Below are 21650 nucleotides of genomic sequence, written 5' to 3'. Positions count from 1 at the left end.
AATGGCAGGGACGCAAGATGCCTAAGTCTAGGAGGCGATGGATATGTGGTGTGATGCCCTTTTTGGCCTCCATTGACATCGGGTATTGTCGGACCCGAACTGGATCTGCCCCCGGTTTCAACTCTATGAATAGAGCTGGGCGATGTTTAGCCAACCCCATACCCCCGGTTTCAGCCCATGCTTCTGGAAACTGCTGGAGCCAGGGCTCTATGTTTTGACTTTGTGAGGGTGGCCCCTGATGGAGTCGAAATTCATCTTCTAATCTCAGAGTAAGTATGGTAATGGGTTGGTTGTGAGAGCCAGTCACTTGGGGGCCCCCTGGCGTAAAATGAATCTGGGCCCCCATTTTAGTGAGTAAGTCTCTTCCTAATAAGGGGCACGGGCTGTCAGGGATGACTAGGAAGGAATGGGTGACCTTTCCATTTCCTAGGTCCACAGTTCTCTGGGTGGTCCAGGGATATTTTCTTATTCCAGTAGCCCCTTGGACCCAGGAAGATTTTTCAGAGATTTTTCCATGGGGTCTGATCAAGACCGAATGTTGTGCCCCTGTGTCGACTAAGAATTGAACTGGGTTCCCCTCCACTTGTAGCGTTACCCTAGGTTCGGGGAGGGGATCCGAACCCCGTCCCCCCTATTCTGCATCTTGAGTGAAGAGGGCGGGTGTGGTTTTTGGCTGCCACGGTTTTTGACCATAATGTGGCTTTTTCTTTTTAGGGCATTCTCGGGCCCAGTGGCCTTTTTCTTTGCAATAGGCGCATTGGTCCTTATCTAGGGGCTTGTGTTTATCCAGGGGCTTTTGGACAACAGTAGCCAGGACTTTGGTCATTTTCTCGGTGGCTTTAAGTTGCCTGTCCTCTGGAGTCTCTCTATTATTATAGACACGCTGGGCAATGCGGAGTAATTCCTGAATCTGTTTTCCCTCCAGGTCCTCTAGCTTCTGGAGTTTCTTTTTAATATCAGTGGCTGCTTGATTTACAAAGGCCATTACAACAGCAGCTTGATTTTCGGGGGCCTCGGGGTTCATGGGGGTATACTGTCTGAAGGTTTCCATTAATCTTTCTAAATAAGCGGCAGGGCTCTCTGTCTTACCTTGTATTATTGAATACACTTTTGCCAAATTAGTGGGCTTGCGTGCAGCAGCCCGGAGACCCGCCATTAGAGTCTGGCGATAAATGCGCAGCCGTCCCCTACCTTCTGCCGTGTTGTAGTCCCAGCCATCCTGTGGGGGTCGGGTCAAGGGAAAAGCTGCGTTAATGAGATCAAGGTTAGCAGTGGGTTGGCCGTCATCCCCAGGAACCAGCTTTCTTGCTTCCAATTGAATTCTTTCTCGCTCCTCGGTAGTGAACAGGATTCGGAGGAGCTGCTGACAATCATCCCAGGTGGGTTGGTGAGTAAACATAACGCTGTCTAAGAGACTTATTAAATCTTTAGGGTTGTCAGAAAATCGGGCATTCTGGGTTTTCCAGTTATATAGGTCACTAGTAGAGAAGGGCCAATATTGGAGTCGGGGATTCCCCGTATCATCGGGAGGCCCTATTTCCCGTAAGGGTAAAGCTACGGTGGAGTCAGGAAGGCGAAGTCCTGGCTCACGTGGGGCCCGCCTACGGGTATGTCCGGCCGGCCCTTGGACTTCGCCCCCATTAGGCATGGGCGCGGGTTGAGCCTCCCTATTCTCCAGTTCTCCTATGGGCTGGGCTACGGGAGGCTCTGCCGGCGCAGCAGGGATAGGGGCAGCTTGCGGAATGCGAGGAGGAACCTGGTAAGGGGGAGGGTTGAGAAAAGGTAAATCTTGGCTGTCGGGGAGAACAGGGGGTGCAGCTGGAGTTGGCGGCTTGTGAGGGTTGATAGGTTTAGCCGCTAGGATTTGGCATGACTCTGCTATTAAGGAAGAGGCCATCCAAGGAGGAGGGTTTTCTACTAAATCTTGCCACACCAGAATATAGGGAATTTGATCCGAGTGACCTTCTTTCCCTGGTAGGAAAATTTTTGATTTTACTTTAAGGACTACAGGGAGGCAGAAGGTTCCCTCTGTAGGCCAATTAACCCCAAAGGTGGGCCATTCAGAGCGGCAATAGGTAATTAACTTCCTTTTGTGAATGTCTAGGCTTAAGCTGTGTCCTCTAGCTTTTACATCCCTGAAGTTGGCGAGAAGGAGGGAGAGAGGAGTGCTCTGCGTTTGGCCCATATTATAATTCTGAGGAAAAGGAGAGGAGAAGGGGGGGGGCCGCTGGCCAGGGGGCAGGAAGGAAAGCCGCAGGGAGCTGAGAAAGGAGGAGAGAGAAACAAAGGATGGAACAATTAATTCTGATCAGCCGAGAAAACACTTAATTCCAATAAAACATCCGACCCATGAAAGAAAAACAAGAACTAACAAAAATCTTTCGCAGCGGTTCCAACTTTCTTGGCTAGCCCGACAGAAAGGGTTACGGCGGTAATTACAAGGGCCCCGGGGTGACAATACATTTAGACTGACAAAGAAGCACTCTTTAGACTGACAAAGAAGCACTCTTTAGACTGACAAAGAAGCACTCTTTAGACTGACAAAGAAGCACTCGCGTACTCGCCCGTCCGCGTCCCTCGCGGGAACTTAGGTGCCTCTTAGCATGGGCGGGCAGGTATAAACCCCCTGCTCGGATCAAAAAGATTTTGACCGCCTTAAGCCGTATGAGGATCACCGCGGAAATCGGGTTAGAGCCCACTCGAATCCCGTAGCTTATGCTGTGGGACTACACATAGGGTAAGTCAGGCGCGTGCCCCTGACTCCCAACAATCATTCCATTCAACAGACAGACACACAGACATACATCACATCAAAATACCGGTAACAATTGGCATGCCTAGATGGTTTTTCTTCTTTTTTAGACGCCTAGAGATATTTTTTTAGCACTCTGGAGGTTCATAAAGAAAATGAAAGTATTTAGTTCGCAGGCGCGTTGGGCGTAAGCAGCCCCCAGAAAAGAATCCAGATGGGCCAAGGAGCCCCAGATGGACCGAACAGCCCCAGATGGGCCAAACAGCCCCAGATGGACCAATCAGGTCCCCAGATGGGCCAAGGAGCCCCAGATGTCAGTGGACGTCTCCAACTGACCCCGGCTGGGTGCCCTATAGCGCGTCCGCCAGGATCACACCAGCTTCCAGACAGAACCGGTTCTCCAGAGAAGAGACACAGATTAGAGAGAAAAGGAAGAACGTTAGAGCCGGCTTACTTACCGATCGGAATCAGATACGACCCATTGATCAGAAGTCTGGTGAGCTCGGGGGAGATCTCGGTGGGACCTCCAAATGTAATGCCCGATGTTCTAAAACCTCCCACAAAAGACCACCAGAGTCGTGAGTCAAAGCCAAGCGGCAAGGGTCGTTTATTGCAGGTTCGAACCTGGACCTCTGCGCACTCGTTGCCGGTGACGCAAAGAGGCCTCGATCAGAGTTGGTATAGGGTTTTTATAGACAGGGACAAACAGCATAGGTGAGGTTTCAAACTATGAGGGGCCTGATTAGTCGATTTTAAAGTACGGACATTTGTGGTTTTCTGATTGGGCGTCCTTTGTCTGTCCTTTGGCGGGAAGGCTTTGTCCGTTACTTGTGGTGGGAGAGAAAAAAAAAAAAAGGGGAAGGGGATAGGTGAGGAATGTGCTAAGCAAGCAGGTTTACAGAAGCGAGAAACGCCGGTTAGTTTATGTACAACCACTCATTCCATTACATATCAGACTACATTTAGGAAGGTTTACAACCCATTCTACTACACAGCGGGTTACATTCAGGAAAGGTCTCACAATGCTCATAGCAAACAGCGAGCAAAACAGACTTCTCAGCAATTGTATTTCTTATCAAAGATCCATAAGCAGAAAAGAGAACCTAGCTTTAAACTAAGGTAGGGCTGTCATTTGGATTGTTCCTTTCACCTCCACAGTCCTTAATAATTACCATTGCCCCATGTCTTTCAAGAGCAGTAACTAGGGGCGCCTGGGTGGCGCAGTCGGTTAAGCGTCCGACTTCAGCCAGGTCACGATCTCGCGGTCCGTGAGTTCGAGCCCCGCGTCGGGCTCTGGGCTGATGGCTCAGAGCCTGGAGCCTGTTTCCGATTCTGTGTCTCCCTCTCTCTCTGCCCCTCCCCCGTTCATGCTCTGTCTCTCTCTGTCCCAAAAATAAACGTTCAAAAAAAAAAAAAAAATTAAAAAAAAAAAAAAAAAAAGAGCAGTAACTATTCCCTAGCCCAGACCCTCTACCTGTACCTCATCCTAAACAATCAGACATGAGAGTCTTAGTAAACCCAGCATGCCATGGATTACCACAACCCCCACTTAAACCAGCAATGAGATTCTCATTGCTCCCTGACCAGGGAGTGAACAAATTCTGTAGTCCGATTCTTGAGGGTCAACTTTCTAGGACCAAACCTGGTCATCTATTTTGGTTTAAGTCCTCCTCAAAGCAGGTATTGAAGGGATTTGAGTGCATGTGGTTTATCTTGGAGGTGAAATCAGGATGTGAAGAAGTAGTGAAAGTAAGGTAGGAAGGTGGAAAAGTTAACAACAGATCAATGAGATTACTGCTATAGTCAACAGGCGCTCAGTTCCCCTCAGGAATCAGTAAGAACATGGCTTAGAATTGCCTGCTGAGGGAAGAGGAAGCTTGCACATTTATCCACTGGTTCCCATTCCCCATATGTTGAAGGTTGCCTCTGAGAGCCTGATATGCTATTACTTACCAGCCACCCTGGAAAGCCTACCCTTGCTTGAACTAAGCAAATTCCTATGGCACCTAAAAGCGATTCAAGAAGAGAAGCAGAGAGATCCAGACACAAGTTGGGTGCTGTTGGAATGTTTAGGAACTATCCTCTACAGCTGCAGGAAAAGTTGGTGGGACGTCAGCAGCATCTTCTACAAAAAGAATAAAGATACTAATTCTCCATATTTCTTTCAGACAATTGTAAACAGCGTATGTTGTGTTGCTAAAGGTGTGAGAAAACAGCATGCTGATATGCTGTTGTTGAGAATGTGTATTGGTACAGCTTTCATGAAGGCAGTTTGATGGTAGCTATAGTATTGAAGGTGAATATACTCTTTGATCCAGGTTTTAGGATTTTCACTTCTAGGAATTTTTGATCCTGCAGATATTTGTGCAAAGACTTTCATACAAGGATTTTCACTGTAATAGTAAAAGATTGGGGAAAGGTTTCCTCAGCACGACATAGTAAGTTATTGTACACCCGTACACCATCACCCTTAAATAGGAAGAGGTCCTCTCTGTGTACTGATATTGAACACTAGTAGGAGGGAGCGTAAAATATAAAATGACTAACAGTGCATATAGTATACTCTCATATTGTGCACATGAAAAAAGAGAAAGTGTGGGTATTTCTTCATGCTATGGATTTTATTCTTTATATGACTTTTCTGTCATTCCTAGGGATTTGAGGCTCCGGGGTAGTATTAGTCTACCAAATGATAGACTGTGAAAACGAATATGATGAAAACTGGCAAATAATAACAGAGTTCAACAAAGGGACTGGATAGCAACTAGACATTCACAAATTGGTAGTTTTCCAGTTCACCAGCAGCAGACAGAAAATGCAACAGAAAGAAATTCACAACAGAAACCTAAGTATAAAATACCTGAGAATAAACATTCAAACATACATTCAACATTGTATAGTAAATATAAAAGATCTTTACAAGATAAAAGGTAAACATTATAGGCCATAGAAGAAAACCTCAGTAAATGGAGAATATTATTATTCATAGATAGGAGGTCTCAATATGATGCCAAATCTCTTCAAATTTATCCCTAAAGACTTTGTATTGTACTTTATCAAAATTAAAAACTCTACTGCATCAAAGAACATTATCAAGGGAGTGAAAAAGACCTCCCAATGAATACAAGAAAATATTTGTGAATCATATACCTGATAAAGGATTAATATCTAGAATATATAAAGAATTCTTTAAAGAAGATATACAACTAGTCAATAAAAGAAGCCAACACATGAAAAGATGCTCAACATCATGAGTCATTAGGGAAATGCCAATCAAAACCACAATGAGATAGCACTTCATACCCCTTCGGATGGCTACTTTTTTTTTTTTTTTTTTTTTTTTTTTTTTTAGGAAAATAAGTGTTGGCAAGGCTTTGGAGAAATTGGAACCTTCATATACTGTTGGTGGGGATGTAAAACTGGTGCAACCACCATGGAAAAGAGTTTGACAGTTCCTCAAAAAGTTAAACATGGAATTATATAGTCCAGCAATTCCATTCCTATGTATATACCCAAAAGAACTGAAGGCAGAGATTCAGATACTTGTACACCAATATTCATTGGAGCATATTCATAGCAGCCAAAAGATGGAAACAACCCAAATGTCCATCAACAGATGAATGGATAAACAGAATGTAGTATATACATACAATAGAATATTATTTGATCATGAAAGAGAATGAGACCTTGATACATACTACAACATGGATGAACCTTGAAAATATTATGCTAAGTAAAATAATCCAGGGGCACCTGGGTGGCTCAGTAGGTTAAGCATCGGACTTCAGCTCAGGTCATGATCTCACGGTTCATGAGTTCAAACTCCTCATCAGGCTCCACGCTGACAGTGTGAAGCTGCTTGGGATTCTCTTTCCCACTTTTTCTGCCCCTCCCCCACTTGCATTTTCTTGCTCTCTCAAAATAAATAAACTTAAAAAAAAACACAACTTACAAAATGATACAAAAAGAAATCGAAATCTGAATAACTCTATTTTTAAAGTTGAAATGCTAATCAAAAGCCTTCCTGCAAAGAAAACTGCAAGTCCAGATGGTTTCTCTTGGGAATTCTATCAAACATTTAAGAAAGAAATAATACTAATCTTACACATTTTTAGAAAACGGAAACTATTTCCAACTCATGTTATGAAGCCAGTATAACCCTGTCAAAACCTTGACAAGAGACTACATGAAAATTTGTGACCAACATCTCTCACGATACAACAATCTTTCACAAAATATTAGCTACTTGAAAGCAGCAACACTAACTACATCATGGCTAAGTGGGTTTATTCCAGGAGTACAAGGTCACCTTAATCTTTGAAAATTGAGGTTATTTGTCACATTAACAGAACAAAGGAGAAAAACTATATGATCATACCAATAAATGTGAAAAAAGTGCCTCTGATAAAATCCAATAGCCATCATAATTTTAAAACTAAAGGCTCTGGGGGCACCTGGGTGGCTCAGTGGTTGAGCATCTGACTTTGGTTCAGGTCACAATCTCTGGTTTGTGAGTTTCAGCCCCGCATTGGGCTCTGTGCTGACAGCTCAGAGCCTGGAGCCTATTTCGGATTCTGTGTCTCCCTCTCTCTCTGCCCCTCCCCTACTTGCACTCTGTCTGTCTCTCTCTCAAAACTAAGTAAACATTAAAAAAAATTTTTTTTAATAAAATGAAAATAAAAATGATTAAAAAAAAAAAAGCTCTGGGGAGCCTGGGTGGCTCAGTCAGTTAAGTGTCTGACTTCAGGTCATGATCTCACAGTTTGTGGGTTTGAGCCCTACATTGGGCTCTCTGCTGTCAGCACAGAGCCTGCTTCAGATCCTTGGTCTTCCTCTCTGTCTGCCTCTCTCCCTCCCCACCCTCCCCCAAAATAAATAAACATTAATAACCTAATAAATAAATAAAATAAACATTTTTAAAAAAAGCATCTAGAAAGGACCTGATGCTAATACCATACTGCCCATGAGATATTAAATACTTTCCCCTCAAGACAGTGAACAAAGACAAGACGTTCACTTGGACCACTTCCATTCAACACTATCCTGGAAGTCCCACCTACGGTGAAAAGGTAAGGAAAAGATACAAAAGTCGTATATATCACAAAGGAAGAAATAAAACCATTATTATGTTTTTTAAATCATTACTATTTTTAAAGAAGCATTATACTTCACAAAATACTTAAGAGGAAATTTAACAAAAGATACGTAAAACCTCTACAATGGAAACTATAACAGGTTATCACCGAGACTTACACAGCAGTCTAATGACTGCTAATTTACTGAAATGCTTTGTAAGGAAATTCTGTTGGAGATGCTTTAATGTTTTCATGAAGCTTTCCTCAAGCTGGGAAGAAGCCTTACATGGGCCCTGGAGAGATGTGCAGGTCAGTCCTGCTAATAGCTGGTAACAATTTTACAACAGAAAAAGAAGTATGCAATTATTATGTTCTTCCTCATCCTACCTGCATAATATTGATGTACCCTTCCCATAGTACACTATATGTGACATTCCAGAAAAGGCTGGGGAAGCACTATTGAAAACCCAAGCATTTAAAAATCAGCAACACATTAAAAATCAGCAACACGTGTTACCTCACATATTGGCGAGGATGTGGAGAAAGGGCAACCCTCCTGCACTGTTGGTGGGAATGAAAACTGGTGCAGCCACTCTGGAAAACGGTATAGAGATTCCTCAAAAAGTTAAAAGTAGAATCACCCTAGGATCCAGCAATTGCACTGTGAGAAATAAGCCCACTGCCCCAATCAAAGTAGGGACGTGGGGACTCCGAGCACAGTAGAGCAAGGCTTTAATCAACAGTGTTGCAAAAGCAGGTGTCTGGTGGACAGGCACACTTGGGGCAGTTACAGCAGACAATTTATCTCCTAGCATGCAAGTCCCTCCCCTGGTTCCTCATTGGCTGAGCACTACAGAGGTTACAGCCTTACCCGACGTTGCCTATGCCCATGCAAGGCAAGGAGTAGTCTGATTGGAACAAATGTACATTCCTTGAGGTGATACAGAGACTTCAGTTCTTTGGCACATGCTCACTGCAAAGCCTGTGAAAATAAGCCCAAAAACGGAGAGGGGAAGAACCAGGAAGTGAAGTGTCTAAGGGTTTGGGAATCCATTTGGGGGGTGGGTGCGGGGGGAGAGGGGCTCATACAAATTCCCAATAGGTTGTAAACCTATTGTTAACTAGACAGCACAGCTTTGATTTGGTATTTCTGAAAATGAATCATCTCCCTTACATCTCACAGCACTACTATGTATTTACCCAAAGAATACAAAACACTAATTCAAAGCACCCTGATGCTTACAGCACCACTATCTACAATAGACAAATTATGGAAACAGCCCAAGTGTCCATCGACTGATGAATGGACAAAGGTGTGGCCATAAAAAAGAATGAAATCTTGCCATCTGCAATGACATGAATGGAGATAGAGAGTATTATGCTAAGTGAAATAAATCAGTCAGAGAAAGACAAATACCATGATTTCACTCACAAGTGGAATTTAAGAAGCAAAATAAATGAGGAAAGGGACAGAAAAAGAGAGGTAAACCAAGAAACAGACTCTTAACTATAGAGAACGAACTGATGGTTACCGGAGGCGAGGTGGGGGTGGGAGGGGAGGGGATGGGTTAAAAAGGTGATGAGGATTAAGGAATGCATTTGTGATGAGCACGTGTGATGTATGGAAGTGTTGAATCAGTATTTTGTATCCTCAAAACGAATATTACACTGTTAAATAACTGGAATTTAAATAAAAACTAATTATAATAATAATAAAAAGAAAACATAAGTGATGTGGGAAACAAACGCAGAAAGAAGTGTAGATAAAATTAAATTTCCTTATAACCCGCAGCCCATTGACAAACACTTAAGATAGGCAGAGTATGGCATTCTTCCAGGAACTCCTGACAATCTTAAAAGTTAATGCTTTGCTAGAGGGAAAAACAACTTGAGCTTGACAATAGCTATGCCTTCAGGATTCTGAGTCTTCTTTAGCATATGAAAGTCCTTTTGGAAACTTCCCCTTATCTCTACTTCCCCCAGCTCCAGGGTAGTTAATCAGTCACTCATAATCCTAGTGCCGCTCTTTCTGCCCACCTGCCCTGTCCCTGTGCTTTAATAAAACCACGTTGTTTGCACCAAAGACATCTCAAGAGTTCTTTCTTACCTGTCAGCTCCAAACCCCAACACTTCAAACCACATCACAAGTATTTTATCTTGTTGATTTTCCTGTGAGGCTTGATTAGCATACCCTGCCTTACCTCATCTCTACTCAGAAAGCAGCCCATTAAATCCTGGTGGGTGCAGAATAGTCTCTCTTCCCCTGGCTGGAAAATGACCAGTACAAAAGTGGGGTGCTCATCTGCTACAGTAATGGAGGTAGATACATGTAAAGAAACAAAATCCACCTGTTCCCTTCTTCTCCTCTTTTAATCCCTTCAAAATTTTCCAATTATGAGTTTTTGTGAACTTAATTCTGACTGGTTTGTGAACAAAGCCATTTGCCCTGTAAACAAACAAAAAAGACCCTCTACTTGTATATTTTGTATATGATCAAGCAGTATTTGGGCTTACACCTGCCTTTGCCAAGTCAAAATAATTTTATTATTTTTTTAAGTTTATTTATTTATTTTGAGAGAGAGAGAAAGAGAACAGGGGAGGAGGGGCAGAGAGAGAGGGAGACAGTGGATCCCAAGCAGGCTCCATGCACTGTCAGCACAGAGCCTGACGCAGGGCATGAACCCACAAACCCTGAGATCAAGACCTCAGCTGAAATCAAGAGTCAGACACTCAACCAACTAAGCCACCCAGGCTCCCCAAGTCAAAATAATTTTAAGATAAATTTAACAATATTTTAATGTTTAGTTTGGGTTTTTCTAGCTAAGATTAGTAAAGCATAAGTAAAAATTCACTGGAAGGATTTCTAAGTGCATGGCTGTGAGAAATAAGCCCACTGCCCCAATCAAAGTAGGGACGTGGGGACTCCGAGCACAGTAGAGCAAGGCTTTAATCAACAGTGTTGCAAAAGCAGGTGTCTGGTGGACAGGCACACTTGGGGCAGTTACAGCAGACAATTTATCTCCTAGCATGCAAGTCCCTCCCCTGGTTCCTCATTGGCTGAGCACTACAGAGGTTACAGCCTTACCCGACGTTGCCTATGCCCATGCAAGGCAAGGAGTAGTCTGATTGGAACAAATGTACATTCCTTGAGGTGATACAGAGACTTCAGTTCTTTGGCACATGCTCACTGCAAAGCCTGTGAAAATAAGCCCAAAAACGGAGAGGGGAAGAACCAGGAAGTGAAGTGTCTAAGGGTTTGGGAATCCATTTGGGGGGTGGGTGCGGGGGGAGAGGGGCTCATACAAATTCCCAATAGGTTGTAAACCTATTGTTAACTAGACAGCACAGCTTTGATTTGGTATTTCTGAAAATGAATCATTTCACTTCTCACAGTGGCTAATTTTACAGACATTGGCAAAAGATAGGTTTTTCCTGTTTATCAATTCCAAGTTACAAATAAGGACAGAGAAACAGTTTAATGTCTTTATCATTTGAAACATAAAAAGTAGCATATCCCCCCCAAATAAAACCTAATCGATTCTGTGGTATACAGAATAATGCCCCCCTCCCAAAGATATTTTCATCCTAATCCCCAAAACCTGTGAATATGTTATGTTCCATGGCAAGGGAGAAGTAAAATTGCAGATAGAAGTTTCCTAATCAACTGATTTTGAGATGGTGAGATTATCCTGGATTATCCAGGTGGGCCCTATGTAATTACAAGGGTCCTTAAAAGTGAAAGAGGAGAGGCAGTGTCAGAGAGATTTACCATGCGAAGACTCAACTGGCCATTGTTGGTTCTGGAATGGAGCCACCAGCGAGGGAATCCAGGCAGCCTCCAGAATGTGGAAAAGGTAAAACAGAGACTTCTGTAGGGCTTTGAAGGCACACAGCCCTGCTGACACCTTGGTTGTAGCCCACTGAGATACATTACAAATTTATGACAAATTTGTGGTAATTTGTTGTTTTTCACTAATGTGTGGTGATTTGTTACAGCTGCAATAGGAAAAGAATACAGAATCTTGACTGTTAAATCATGTAATTGAGTAATTGGGACACACGGTGGCACTAGATCACCACATACGTGCTTTCAGTTTCATAATTCTGTATTATTAGGGGCAATGCTAAATTTTCTTGTAATAAATTTAAAATTTTTTTTAAGTTTATTTATTTTATTTTGACAGAGAGAGGAGGCAGGCAGAGAATCCCAAGCAGGCTTTGCACTGTCAGCACAGAGCCTGACTCGGGGCTCAAACTCACAAACTGTGAGATCATGACCTGCTCTGAAACCAAGAGTTGGGCACTTAACCAACTGAGCCACCCAGGCACCCCTCTTGTAATAATTTTTTAAAAATAACCTCCTCACATTTGCATCTAAGTATCTGCAATATTCTTGGTAAATCCCTTAAATTGGCCTTGATGAAATTTTTTTAAAGTTTACTTATTTATTTTGAGAAAGAGAGCATGCACATGAGCCGGAGAAGGGCAAAAGGAGGGAGAGAGAGAAAATCCCAAGCTGGCCGTGCACTGTCAATGCAGAGCCCCATGCAGGGTTTGATCTCACAAACCATTAGATCATGACCTTAGATGAAATCGAAAGCCGGATGCTTAACCAACTGAGCCACCCAGATGCCCCCATCTTGATGAACTTTTAAGTTGATTTCTGGCAATTATTATTATTTTTTTAATCTAGAAAGATGAACTATAAATATAAAGAAGCCCCTGAATATGTGTCACAAACGTTAAGACCTTTTTTTCCCAGTGTCTTGAACACTGACAGCAGCAACAGCAGGCACCCAGTAAATAATTGTTAAATGAAAGAACATCTCATGTCCAATTTCCAAATATAAATTGTCAAGTCGTTTCTCACCTGAACCTGAATAATCTGGAACTTGAAGAAAATCCTTTTGTTCAAGAATTTCAAATTTAGTACTATTCATAGAGCACTCCTTTATTCAAATGTGCTTACAATGCATTCTCCTTCGTGCCAGGAATGAAACAGTCATTCCCAGTTCTATAGAGCCCTCCCTACCCTCCACCCTGGCGTGTCCAGTTCTAACTCAACAGCCTCGGGCTTCTTATTCTCTTCCCAGTGTGTGCAGGTGACTTTGAGGGAATGAGTGTTCAGGGCAAAAATGGACCAGAAGTTAATCACCTTGGGAGGCAGAGATACTGGGTACTCTGTACCTTTCACTGTTTCCTTCTGTGCCCTTGGATGCTTTATGCCTGCTGCGCCCTCTGCAGAGGGCATCACCTCTCTCCCTTAGCTTGTCTGACTCTCCAAGTCAAAGCAAGAAAGTATCCTCTTTGGAGAGTTTTTCCCTTTACATTCTGTCCCCAGACACCCTGCAAATTCTGATTCCTCTCTGTTCTCTTAATACTTTGTTCTTTCCCTTACACCTTGCTTTATGGCTAGTTGTGGAAAGTGGCACCAGATTGTAATTTCCCTGTAGAAAAGAGTTTATTTTACTATTTTTTTGTGTTCTCAACATTCAGCTAGTACTAGGAACAAAGTAAATGCTTCTAGAAAGAGGAAAGAAGGAAAAGAGGGAAATAGGGAGGGAGGGTAGAAGGGAGAAAGGCTGTTCCATCATTGGGCTCAGACTACAGATGGGTAAAATAACTGCTGTCAATTTCTTAATGTTTAAATATGGGTGTGTACACATATGTTTAATCCAGAAGAAAAAGTAATCAGGATTACATTCATGATTTGGGTATAATTCCCATTTGCAAACTCTTCCTGGGGTAGTAAATATCATGAGGCCTAAAAATCAGTGCTGTCTTTACTCTTTTTAAAAGATAAGGAAGGAATTTGAATGCAAATTATGTTTTTCTTCAAAGGGGAATGATTTACCACTCTTTAATTTGATAAAGTTCTTTATGCTTCAGATACAGACTTTTAAATATTAATAAACCTCAGAAAGTAGGAATCAAATCCTCAACCCTTCATGAATTAATTATCACAATTTTAAAACTCCAATTCTACAAAGCAAATCATAAAGTGCAAAATGGCTTTTCCAAATCAAATCTTCTTTTTGGTATTAATTCATATGATTAAATACAATTTTATGCATATTAAATTGAGTATTGATACTAAAATTTGAAGTTTCCTATTTTTGATATTGAATAATTTCAAATATACATTTTTTGCTTTTTTTTTTAATGTTTATTTATTTTTGAGAGACAGAGGAGAGAGAGACAGAGCACAAGTGGGGGAGAGGCAGAGAGAGGGAGACACAGAATCCAAAGCAGGCTCCAGGCTCTGAGCTGTTAGCCCAGAGCCTGACGTGGGGCTCAAACCCACGAACTGTGAGATCGTGACCTGAGCCAAAGTCGGCCGCTTAACCGACTGAGCCACCCAGGTGCCCCTACGTTTTTTGCTTTTAATAAAATAACTATAATTATAGTTAAATCCACTTATTTTTATCAGCATGCTACATTTGAATAGTATAAAACATCAATTATTACTAAAAGTGATTTTTATAAAAGAGGAGTCCCTTCTCTTCAACCCTCCATCATCCACCAAGCTAACAGTTCCAATTTTTTAGCTATTTTCTCTGATTTTGCTTCTTTATTTTTTTTAATTTTTTAAAAATTTATTTATTTTGAGAGAGAGAGCATGAGCATGGGAGGGGCAGAGAGAAGAAGAGAGAGAGAATCCTAAGCAGGCCCTGAACTATTGGCATAGAGCCAAATGTGCAGCTCGAGCTCAGTGAGATCATGCTGAGATCATGTGAGATCATGACCTGAACCAAAACCAAGAGTCAGATGCTTAACTGAGTTACCCAGGCTCCCCAATAATTGCCTCATTTTAAAATATTTTCTGGGTCACCTGGGTGGCTCAGTCGGTTGGGCGTCCGACTTTAGCTCAGGTCATGATCTCATGGTCTGTGAGTTCAAGCCCCACGTCAGGCTCTGTGCTGACAGCTTGGAGCCTGGAGCCTGCTTCAGATTCTGTGTGTCTCTCTCTCTGCCCCTCCCCTGCTCATGCTCTGCCTCTCTCAATCTCAAAAATGAATAAATGTTAAAAAAATTTTTTTTAATATTTTCTTCATTTTCTTTGAACAACTGATTAAATATTCCCACATCCTCAACAGCTCTATAAAATAGCTGTAAATTGCACTTTATACAAATCATGTTCAGTGATTGAAGAATTATATCCTGGCCCTCATGCCTCCCGCATCCCCTGGCTCCTGTCCCAGAGAATCCTCCTAGTGCCTCCCTCCCCCTGCTTTCCAGTCTGCAAGGTTTCACTGCGGGTGCTTCACTCCTGTTTTGTTGGGACTCCATTTGCTGTCACTCTGGGAATTCTTCTTTGTCTCCGTTGGATCTTCTGTCTCCTCAATCCCATGTATCTCAATATCCCAATATCTTTTTTCTAAATTGAGCCCTTTTTGGGCTCAATTTAGTGTGTGTGTGTGTGTGTGTGTGTGTACGTGCAAGCATTCATCCACACTCAAGCACATCCTCAAATAGCTTCCTAGGAAAGATGTCTGGAAAGTACATTTTTTTGAGCCTCTCCATGTCTAAATTGTCTCTTTTTGGGGCACCTGGGTGGCTCAGTCAGGTAAGTGGCCAACTTTGGCTCAGGTCATGATCTCAGTGCCTGAATTCGAGCCCCGCATCAGGCTCTGCTGTGCTGACAGCTCAGAGCCTAGAGCCTGCTTCAGATTCTGTGTCTCCCTCTCTCTGCACCTCCCCTGCTCACACTGTCCCCTTCTCTCTTTCTCTCAAAAAATAAATAAATATTTAAAAAATTTTTTTGAAGATTGTCTCTTTTCTACTCTTTCACTTGATGGAGAATTTGACTAAATATGGAACACTTGGCTAAAAAATAACTTAAAAATAAATTTGAAGGTCTAGCTCCATTATTTTCCACCTCCCATTTGAGATGTTTGATGCCGTTCTGATTCATAATCTTCTATTCATTATCTGTCTCACCATTATCTGCGCCCCCCATGTCCTCCTCCCCTTCCAGAAGCTTTTACTATCCTCTGTTTATCTCCAGTGTTTGAAACTTCACAATAATGAGTCTTTTGTTGTTTTTTAAAATTGTTTGTTGAGGTTTTTGTTTGCTTTTGTTTTTTGTCTTTTATTCATTGGGCTGGATACCCAAAGGGCCTTTCTGAGAAGAAGCTCATGTTCTTGAGCTCTGGAAAATTTGTTTATGTTATTTTACCAATACTTTCCCCCACCATTCTTTTTAGCCCTCTCTTTCTGGAGCTCCTATCATTCAGCTGTTAGGCCTCCTGAATCAACCATCTAATTTCTTATGTTTTCTTTCTTATTGTCCAGTTATTCACCATTTTGCTCTACATTTTGGATTCCTTATATCCTCCACTTTTCTCAGTTTTTCATTTCTGCCATCCAATTTTTTATTTTTCTAGTTTTTTGTTGTTGTTGTTGTTATCCTCTGAATGTCCTTTTCAAAACTATCATCTCGTATATGGATACATATCATCTCTTATTTCTCTGGGGATAGCCATGACCTTTTTCATTTTTCTTCTCCCTCCATAGTTTGTTTCTCTGAGTTTCTTTTTTTAAACAAGTTTATTAAGGTATAATTCTTTTTTTTTTTAAGTTTATTTATTTTTGAGAGAAAGAGCTGGGGAGGAGCAGAGAGAGAGAGGGAGAGAGAATCCTAAGCAGACTCCACACTGTCAACACAGAGCCTGACATGGGACTTGAACTCATGAACTGTGAGATCATGACCTGAACCAAAATCAAGAGTCTGATGCTTAACCAACTGTGCCACCCAGGATATAATTCCTATGTCATTAAATTCACTCATTTTTAGTGTCTAATTCACTGACGTTTGGAGTATTCATTGAATCATTCAACCATCACTACAATCCAGTTTTATTATTTTTTCTTTTTTTTAATGCTTATTTATTTTTGACAGAGAGAGAGAGAGAGAGAGACAGAGCATGAATGGGGGAGGGGCAGAGAGAGGGAGACACAGAATCTGAAGCAGGCTCCAGTCTCTGAGCTGTTAGCACAGAGCCCGATGTGGGGCTCGAACTCACAGACCACGAGATCACGACCTGAGCCGAAGTTGGAGGCTTAACTGACTGAGCCACCCAGGTGCCCCATACAATCCAGTTGTAGAACATTTCTACACCCCAAAAAAATCTCATGCTTCCATTTGCAATTCATCTCCATTCCCATCTCGTCCCAATCAGCCAATAATCTGCTGTCTCTACACATTTACTTTTTCTAGATGCTTCATACAAATAGAATAGTACAATAAATGTTCTTCTGTGTCTGCTTTCTTTCACCTCACATGCTGTGTGTGAACACCGTTCTCACTGCAGCAGGCATCAGCAGGTCGTTCCTTTTTCTGTCACTGAAGAGTATTCCATTTTAGGGCAATTATAAACATCTTTTTGTTATTTTCATATTTTATGTTGAGCTCTGTGTTTCACATTAGAGGGGTTTTACCAAATGAGTGCACTCCCTGGCAGTCTGTTCATATTTAGAAAGAGAGGCCCAAAAAGTTATTTGGAAACTATGTGTGTTCATGATGGGAGGTGGTGCAGTGGGGGCTTCATTATACTTCTTTGAGGAAATTCTCTTGTCAGTGTTTTTCATTCTTTTCTGTTGGGCTGGTAGAATTTTCCAGAGAAGACTCTCCTAATGTCTTGGCTGGAAGGTATAATCCTAGCTTCCAGAGTTCCAGGAATTGAGAGGAAGGAGAAGGCTAAGATGTCACAAATTTTAGGACATAAACTTTTCTTTGATCCCCCGGTTTTCAGTAAGAGATCCCTGCCTCCTTCGACTGTGTCTGTGTGCCTGAGTCCAGAGACCCTGTGTTTTGTTCTCTTCTACTAGGCTGGCTGCACAGAATAGATGAGAGGATCTGGAGGTACTTTCTAAAAAGACTTTCAAACAATCTCTCTATTTTTAGCCCTACCATTATCTGCTCCTCCACCCATGTTTCCACAGCTGTCTGGTGCCAGTTTCTGAGCCTTGGGGATCTGCAGTGTAATGTGGGTTACCTCTCTGCTTTACCCACTGCCAGTTTAGGATTCGTTTTCTTGGATCGCTAATCCATCTACCACGTTTCCACTTACTTTGCAGTGTCTAAAATTTTACTGCTATTGTTTTCTTTACTAGTCTCATAGGTTTGTACCTCCATAAAATTCCCTCTGCTCTCATTTTCATGGCATTTTGTCAGGAATAGAGTACCTATTCAACCAGCCATCTTTAATGTGAATCTCAATTAATTCTTTTTTTAATGCGTATTTATTTATTTTGAGAGAAAGAGAGAGCTTGTAAGAGGGGAGAGGCAGAGAGAGGGAGAGAGAGAATCCCAAGCAGGCTCTGCACCGTTAGCACAGAGCCAGACGCGGGACCTGAACCCACAAACCACGAGACCATGACCTGAGCCAAAGTCAGATGCTTAACCACCCAACTGACTGAGCTACCAAGGCACCCCTAAATTCAATTCTTTAATGACAAGTAAAACTTTCAATTTCAAATAATTTATGTAAATACCTTATCCTCAAAGAAGTGCAGCATAGCTCACCACTCCTTTTATTTTTTTTTAATGTTTAATTTATTTTTGAGAGAGAAGGAGACAGAGCACAAGCAGGAGAGGGGCAGAGAGTAAGGGAGACCCAGAATCTGAAGCAGGCTCCAGGCTCTGAGCTGTCAGCACAGAGACTGACACGGGGCTCGAACTCACGCACTGAGATCATGACCAGAGCTGAAGTCGGACACTTAACCAACTGAGCCAGCCAGGCACCTCTAGATCACTACTCCTTAAATGTGTGCTGCACAGAATGTCTTCCTTTCAAGAGTCCAGAATGAAAAGGGGCAGGGGCTTTGGCTTTATGATGGAGAAAACTGACAGATATCTCAGCCAAGGGACCAAAGTCAACACTAACAGTGATAAGTCATGTTCATAGTGTCCATCCTTGATATTATAAGAAGAGGATGGTACTTGACTTTTGTGGTACCCCTTCCAAAAACCTTTAATTGCAGTCTAATCAAGGGGAAAACATCAGACAAATCCCAACTGAGGAACAATCTACAAAGTACCTAAGTAGTACTTCCCAAAACTGTCCAAGTCCTCAAAACAAGGAGGAACTGTCAAAGCCAGGAGGAGCCTAAGCAAACATAATAAATAAATGGAATGTGGTAACTTGGACAGGATCCAGGAACAGAAAAAGAGTATTAGGCAAAAACTTAAGGAAATCTGAATACTGTATGAACTTTAGTTAAGAGGAATGTACCAATACTAGGTCGTTAATTATGATAAATGTACCACACTAATGGGAAAACCAGTGAGGTGTGGGACAAACTGGGTGTGGGGCACATGGCAATGCTCTACTATCTTCATAACTTCTCTGTAAATCAAAAATTATTCTTTTAAAAAGTTTATTTAAAAAATTAAACCTCTCTCATTTATCCTTTGGCTATTTAATTGATACCTTCATGCCAACTGAAATGTGCCAGAATTTGGCTCATTTCTACCTCATACTAAAACTATTAGGCATCTATTCTGTGTGTTGGAATAGTTTATTCGTTCTCTTTTACAGATACTTACTGAGCAAGTACTAAGTTTCAGGAAATATACCTGGTGCTTGGGGCTACAGAGATCAATAAAATATGATTCCTGTCCCATAAGAAGTTCAGATTCGAGGAAAACAAACTAACATAAAATACTTTCTGCATTCTACTTCTCTAGAAACACACCAGCTACCATGAACACATTTTGCTATTCATATTAAGAGTGGAAAAAAATAAGGCTGAAATTCTCTAATTTTCAAAAACTTTTGTTTAGGTGAGATGTGGAATCTCTTAGAATTGTATCACCAGTTAAGCAATATGCAAGAATGATTAAATACCTTGTGTAAAAGGGCATATTGAAAACAGAGAAACAGAGAAACAAGTAGAAACTTTCTGCCTTTTTTTTTTTTTTTTTTTTTTTTTTTTTTTGAGAGAGAGAGATACTGAGTGAGTCGGGGAGGGGTAGAGAAAGAGGATCCCAAACAGGCTCCACACTGTCAGCACAGAGCCCGTCGCGGGGCTTGAACTCACAAACCAGAGATCATGACCTGAGCCGAAATCACGAGTTGGACACTTAACTAACTGGGCCACCCAGATGCCCCCAAAACTTCCTACATTTTTTAAACTTTATTTATTTTGAGAGAGACAAAGAGAGCGTGTGCAGGGGGAAAGAGGGGTGCAAAGAGAGAGAGAGAGAGAGGATCTCAAGCAGACTCCAGAGCAGTCAGCTCAGAGCCCATCGTGGGGCTTGTACCCACGAAACCATGAGATCATGACCTGAGTCAAAATTAAGTGTTAGACACTCAACCAACTGAGCCACCCAGGAGCCCCAGAACTTTCTACTTTTTGACGTGATGACACATCCCCTCACCAACCACAATATCAAGCAGTGCCTCATCAAGAAGGTACAGGAAGCTGTTCTTGACAAATGGGTGAATGACCCTCACCGCATGGACAAACGCTTGCTGGCCCTTATTTACCTAGCCCACGCCTCCGACGTCCTGGAGAATGCTTTCGCCCCCCTTCTGGACGAGCAGTATGATTTAGCCACCAAGAGAGTACGGCAGCTCCTCGACTTAGATCCGGAAGTGGGGTGTCTGAAGGCCAACACCAATGAGGTCCTGTGGGTGGTGGTGGCAGTGTTCACCAAGTAACTGCTCAGAATGAGGTGTTTTTCTTTCAGGTAAGCCAGTTGCTTCAATTCTATTGACTTCTGATTTTTTATAGTTTGTACTTTCCTACACTATAATTGGCTTTTGTTTTATATAATAATAGGTAGTTTTTCTGTGTGTGTGTGTGTGTGTGTGTGTGTGCGTGTGTGTGTGAATGCAAGAAACTGCTGGTATGAGGGACCTTTCTGTTTAAGTTTAGAGAAAAGTCTTACTGTCATTGGCATTTTGTTCTTTCTTGAGTTCCAGAGAGTTGCCCTTCTCAACAGTCACAGGTTTGGGTTTCTGTTATGTTTATTTGAAACTACCTCCAGGTCCACATGCACTTCATTAGCATCTCGTCAGTTGCAAACTCTCCACAAGTACAAAGTCTTCTGTACTTCTCAAACCCTGAGGGAGAAACCACACACACACAAAGTCAGACGCTTAACCGACTGAGCCACCCACATGCCCATGGGAAGAGGGGGTTTTTATGCCAAGTCTCAAAAATGATGTTACCAGACTCTGGTATGTGGGGGAAATAGAGAGATGTTGGTCAAAAAGTACAAACTTACAGTCATAAGATGAATGAGTTCTGGTGATCTAATAACCAGCACACTAAGTCTAGTTAACATCAACCTCATCTATTTTCACTATTAAATCATAAAGGTGAATTGCTCCATTAAGCCATTTGGGATGTGATACATCCCACGTATGCTGCATGTAGTGTGGGCTTCACATGAATTGCTCTTTGCTCTGCACACCATTTAGGAGGTAGGGAAGTGCTGGGGGGGTTAAATGAATAGCTCAAAGACATCCAGAGTCCTATGTCTTTTTTCCTCATTTTCTCTCTGTAATTCTCAGGATATTGCCCTTTGATTCAGATACTCGCTCATGTTGCAAAAAGGACAGTAGCTCCAAGGATCCAACTCTTGCACAACAATTTCCAAAGACGGGAAGAAGTGAAGAGGCTCATGGTTTTTCCTCATGTGCCTTTTATTTTATTATTTTTTTTTAATTTTTTTTCTCGACGTTTATTTATTTTTGGGACAGAGAGAGACAGAGCATGAACGGGGGAGGGGCAGAGAGAGAGGGAGACACAGAATCGGAAACAGGCTCCAGGCTCTGAGCCATCAGCCCAGAGCCTGACGCGGGGCTCGA

At 42.1% G+C, this 21650-nt stretch overlaps 1 protein-coding gene and 1 long non-coding RNA gene across 2 annotated transcripts; both read left to right on the top strand.

Moving 5' to 3' along the window:
- The first annotated feature begins 6197 nt into the window (after positions 1-6197).
- LOC123578392 lies at positions 6198-15247 on the top strand. Its single transcript, XR_006702361.1, has 3 exons — positions 6198-6387; positions 13438-13441; positions 15237-15247. It is a non-coding gene; the product is annotated as an uncharacterized LOC123578392 (long non-coding RNA).
- Positions 15248-19090: 3843 nt separating this feature from the next.
- Positions 19091-20495, top strand: LOC123582769 (Golgi phosphoprotein 3-like). The gene is made up of 2 exons (XM_045449258.1): positions 19091-19180; positions 20166-20495. The coding sequence occupies exons 1-2, from the start codon at positions 19091-19093 to the stop codon at positions 20493-20495; spliced, it is 420 nt and encodes a 139-aa protein (XP_045305214.1).
- The last annotated feature ends 1155 nt before the right edge of the window (positions 20496-21650 follow it).

This window comes from Leopardus geoffroyi, chromosome A1, assembly GCF_018350155.1.
Source record: "Leopardus geoffroyi isolate Oge1 chromosome A1, O.geoffroyi_Oge1_pat1.0, whole genome shotgun sequence".
Classification (NCBI taxonomy): Eukaryota; Metazoa; Chordata; class Mammalia; order Carnivora; family Felidae; genus Leopardus; species Leopardus geoffroyi.
The sequence above is the reverse complement of the archived record's forward strand: the minus strand, read 5'-3'. Positions and strand labels throughout refer to the sequence as shown.

What these genes read in the sequence shown, in the direction of transcription:
- LOC123582769 (XM_045449258.1), top strand. Translation starts at nt 19,091, where the DNA reads ATGTACCACACTAATGGGAAAACCAGTGAGGTGTGGGACAAACTGGGT. An exon ending in ACTATCTTCATAACTTCTCT is followed by an intron (nt 19,181 to 20,165) that starts GTAAATCAAAAA and finishes TGAGCCACCCAG; the next exon opens with GAGCCCCAGAACTTTCTACT.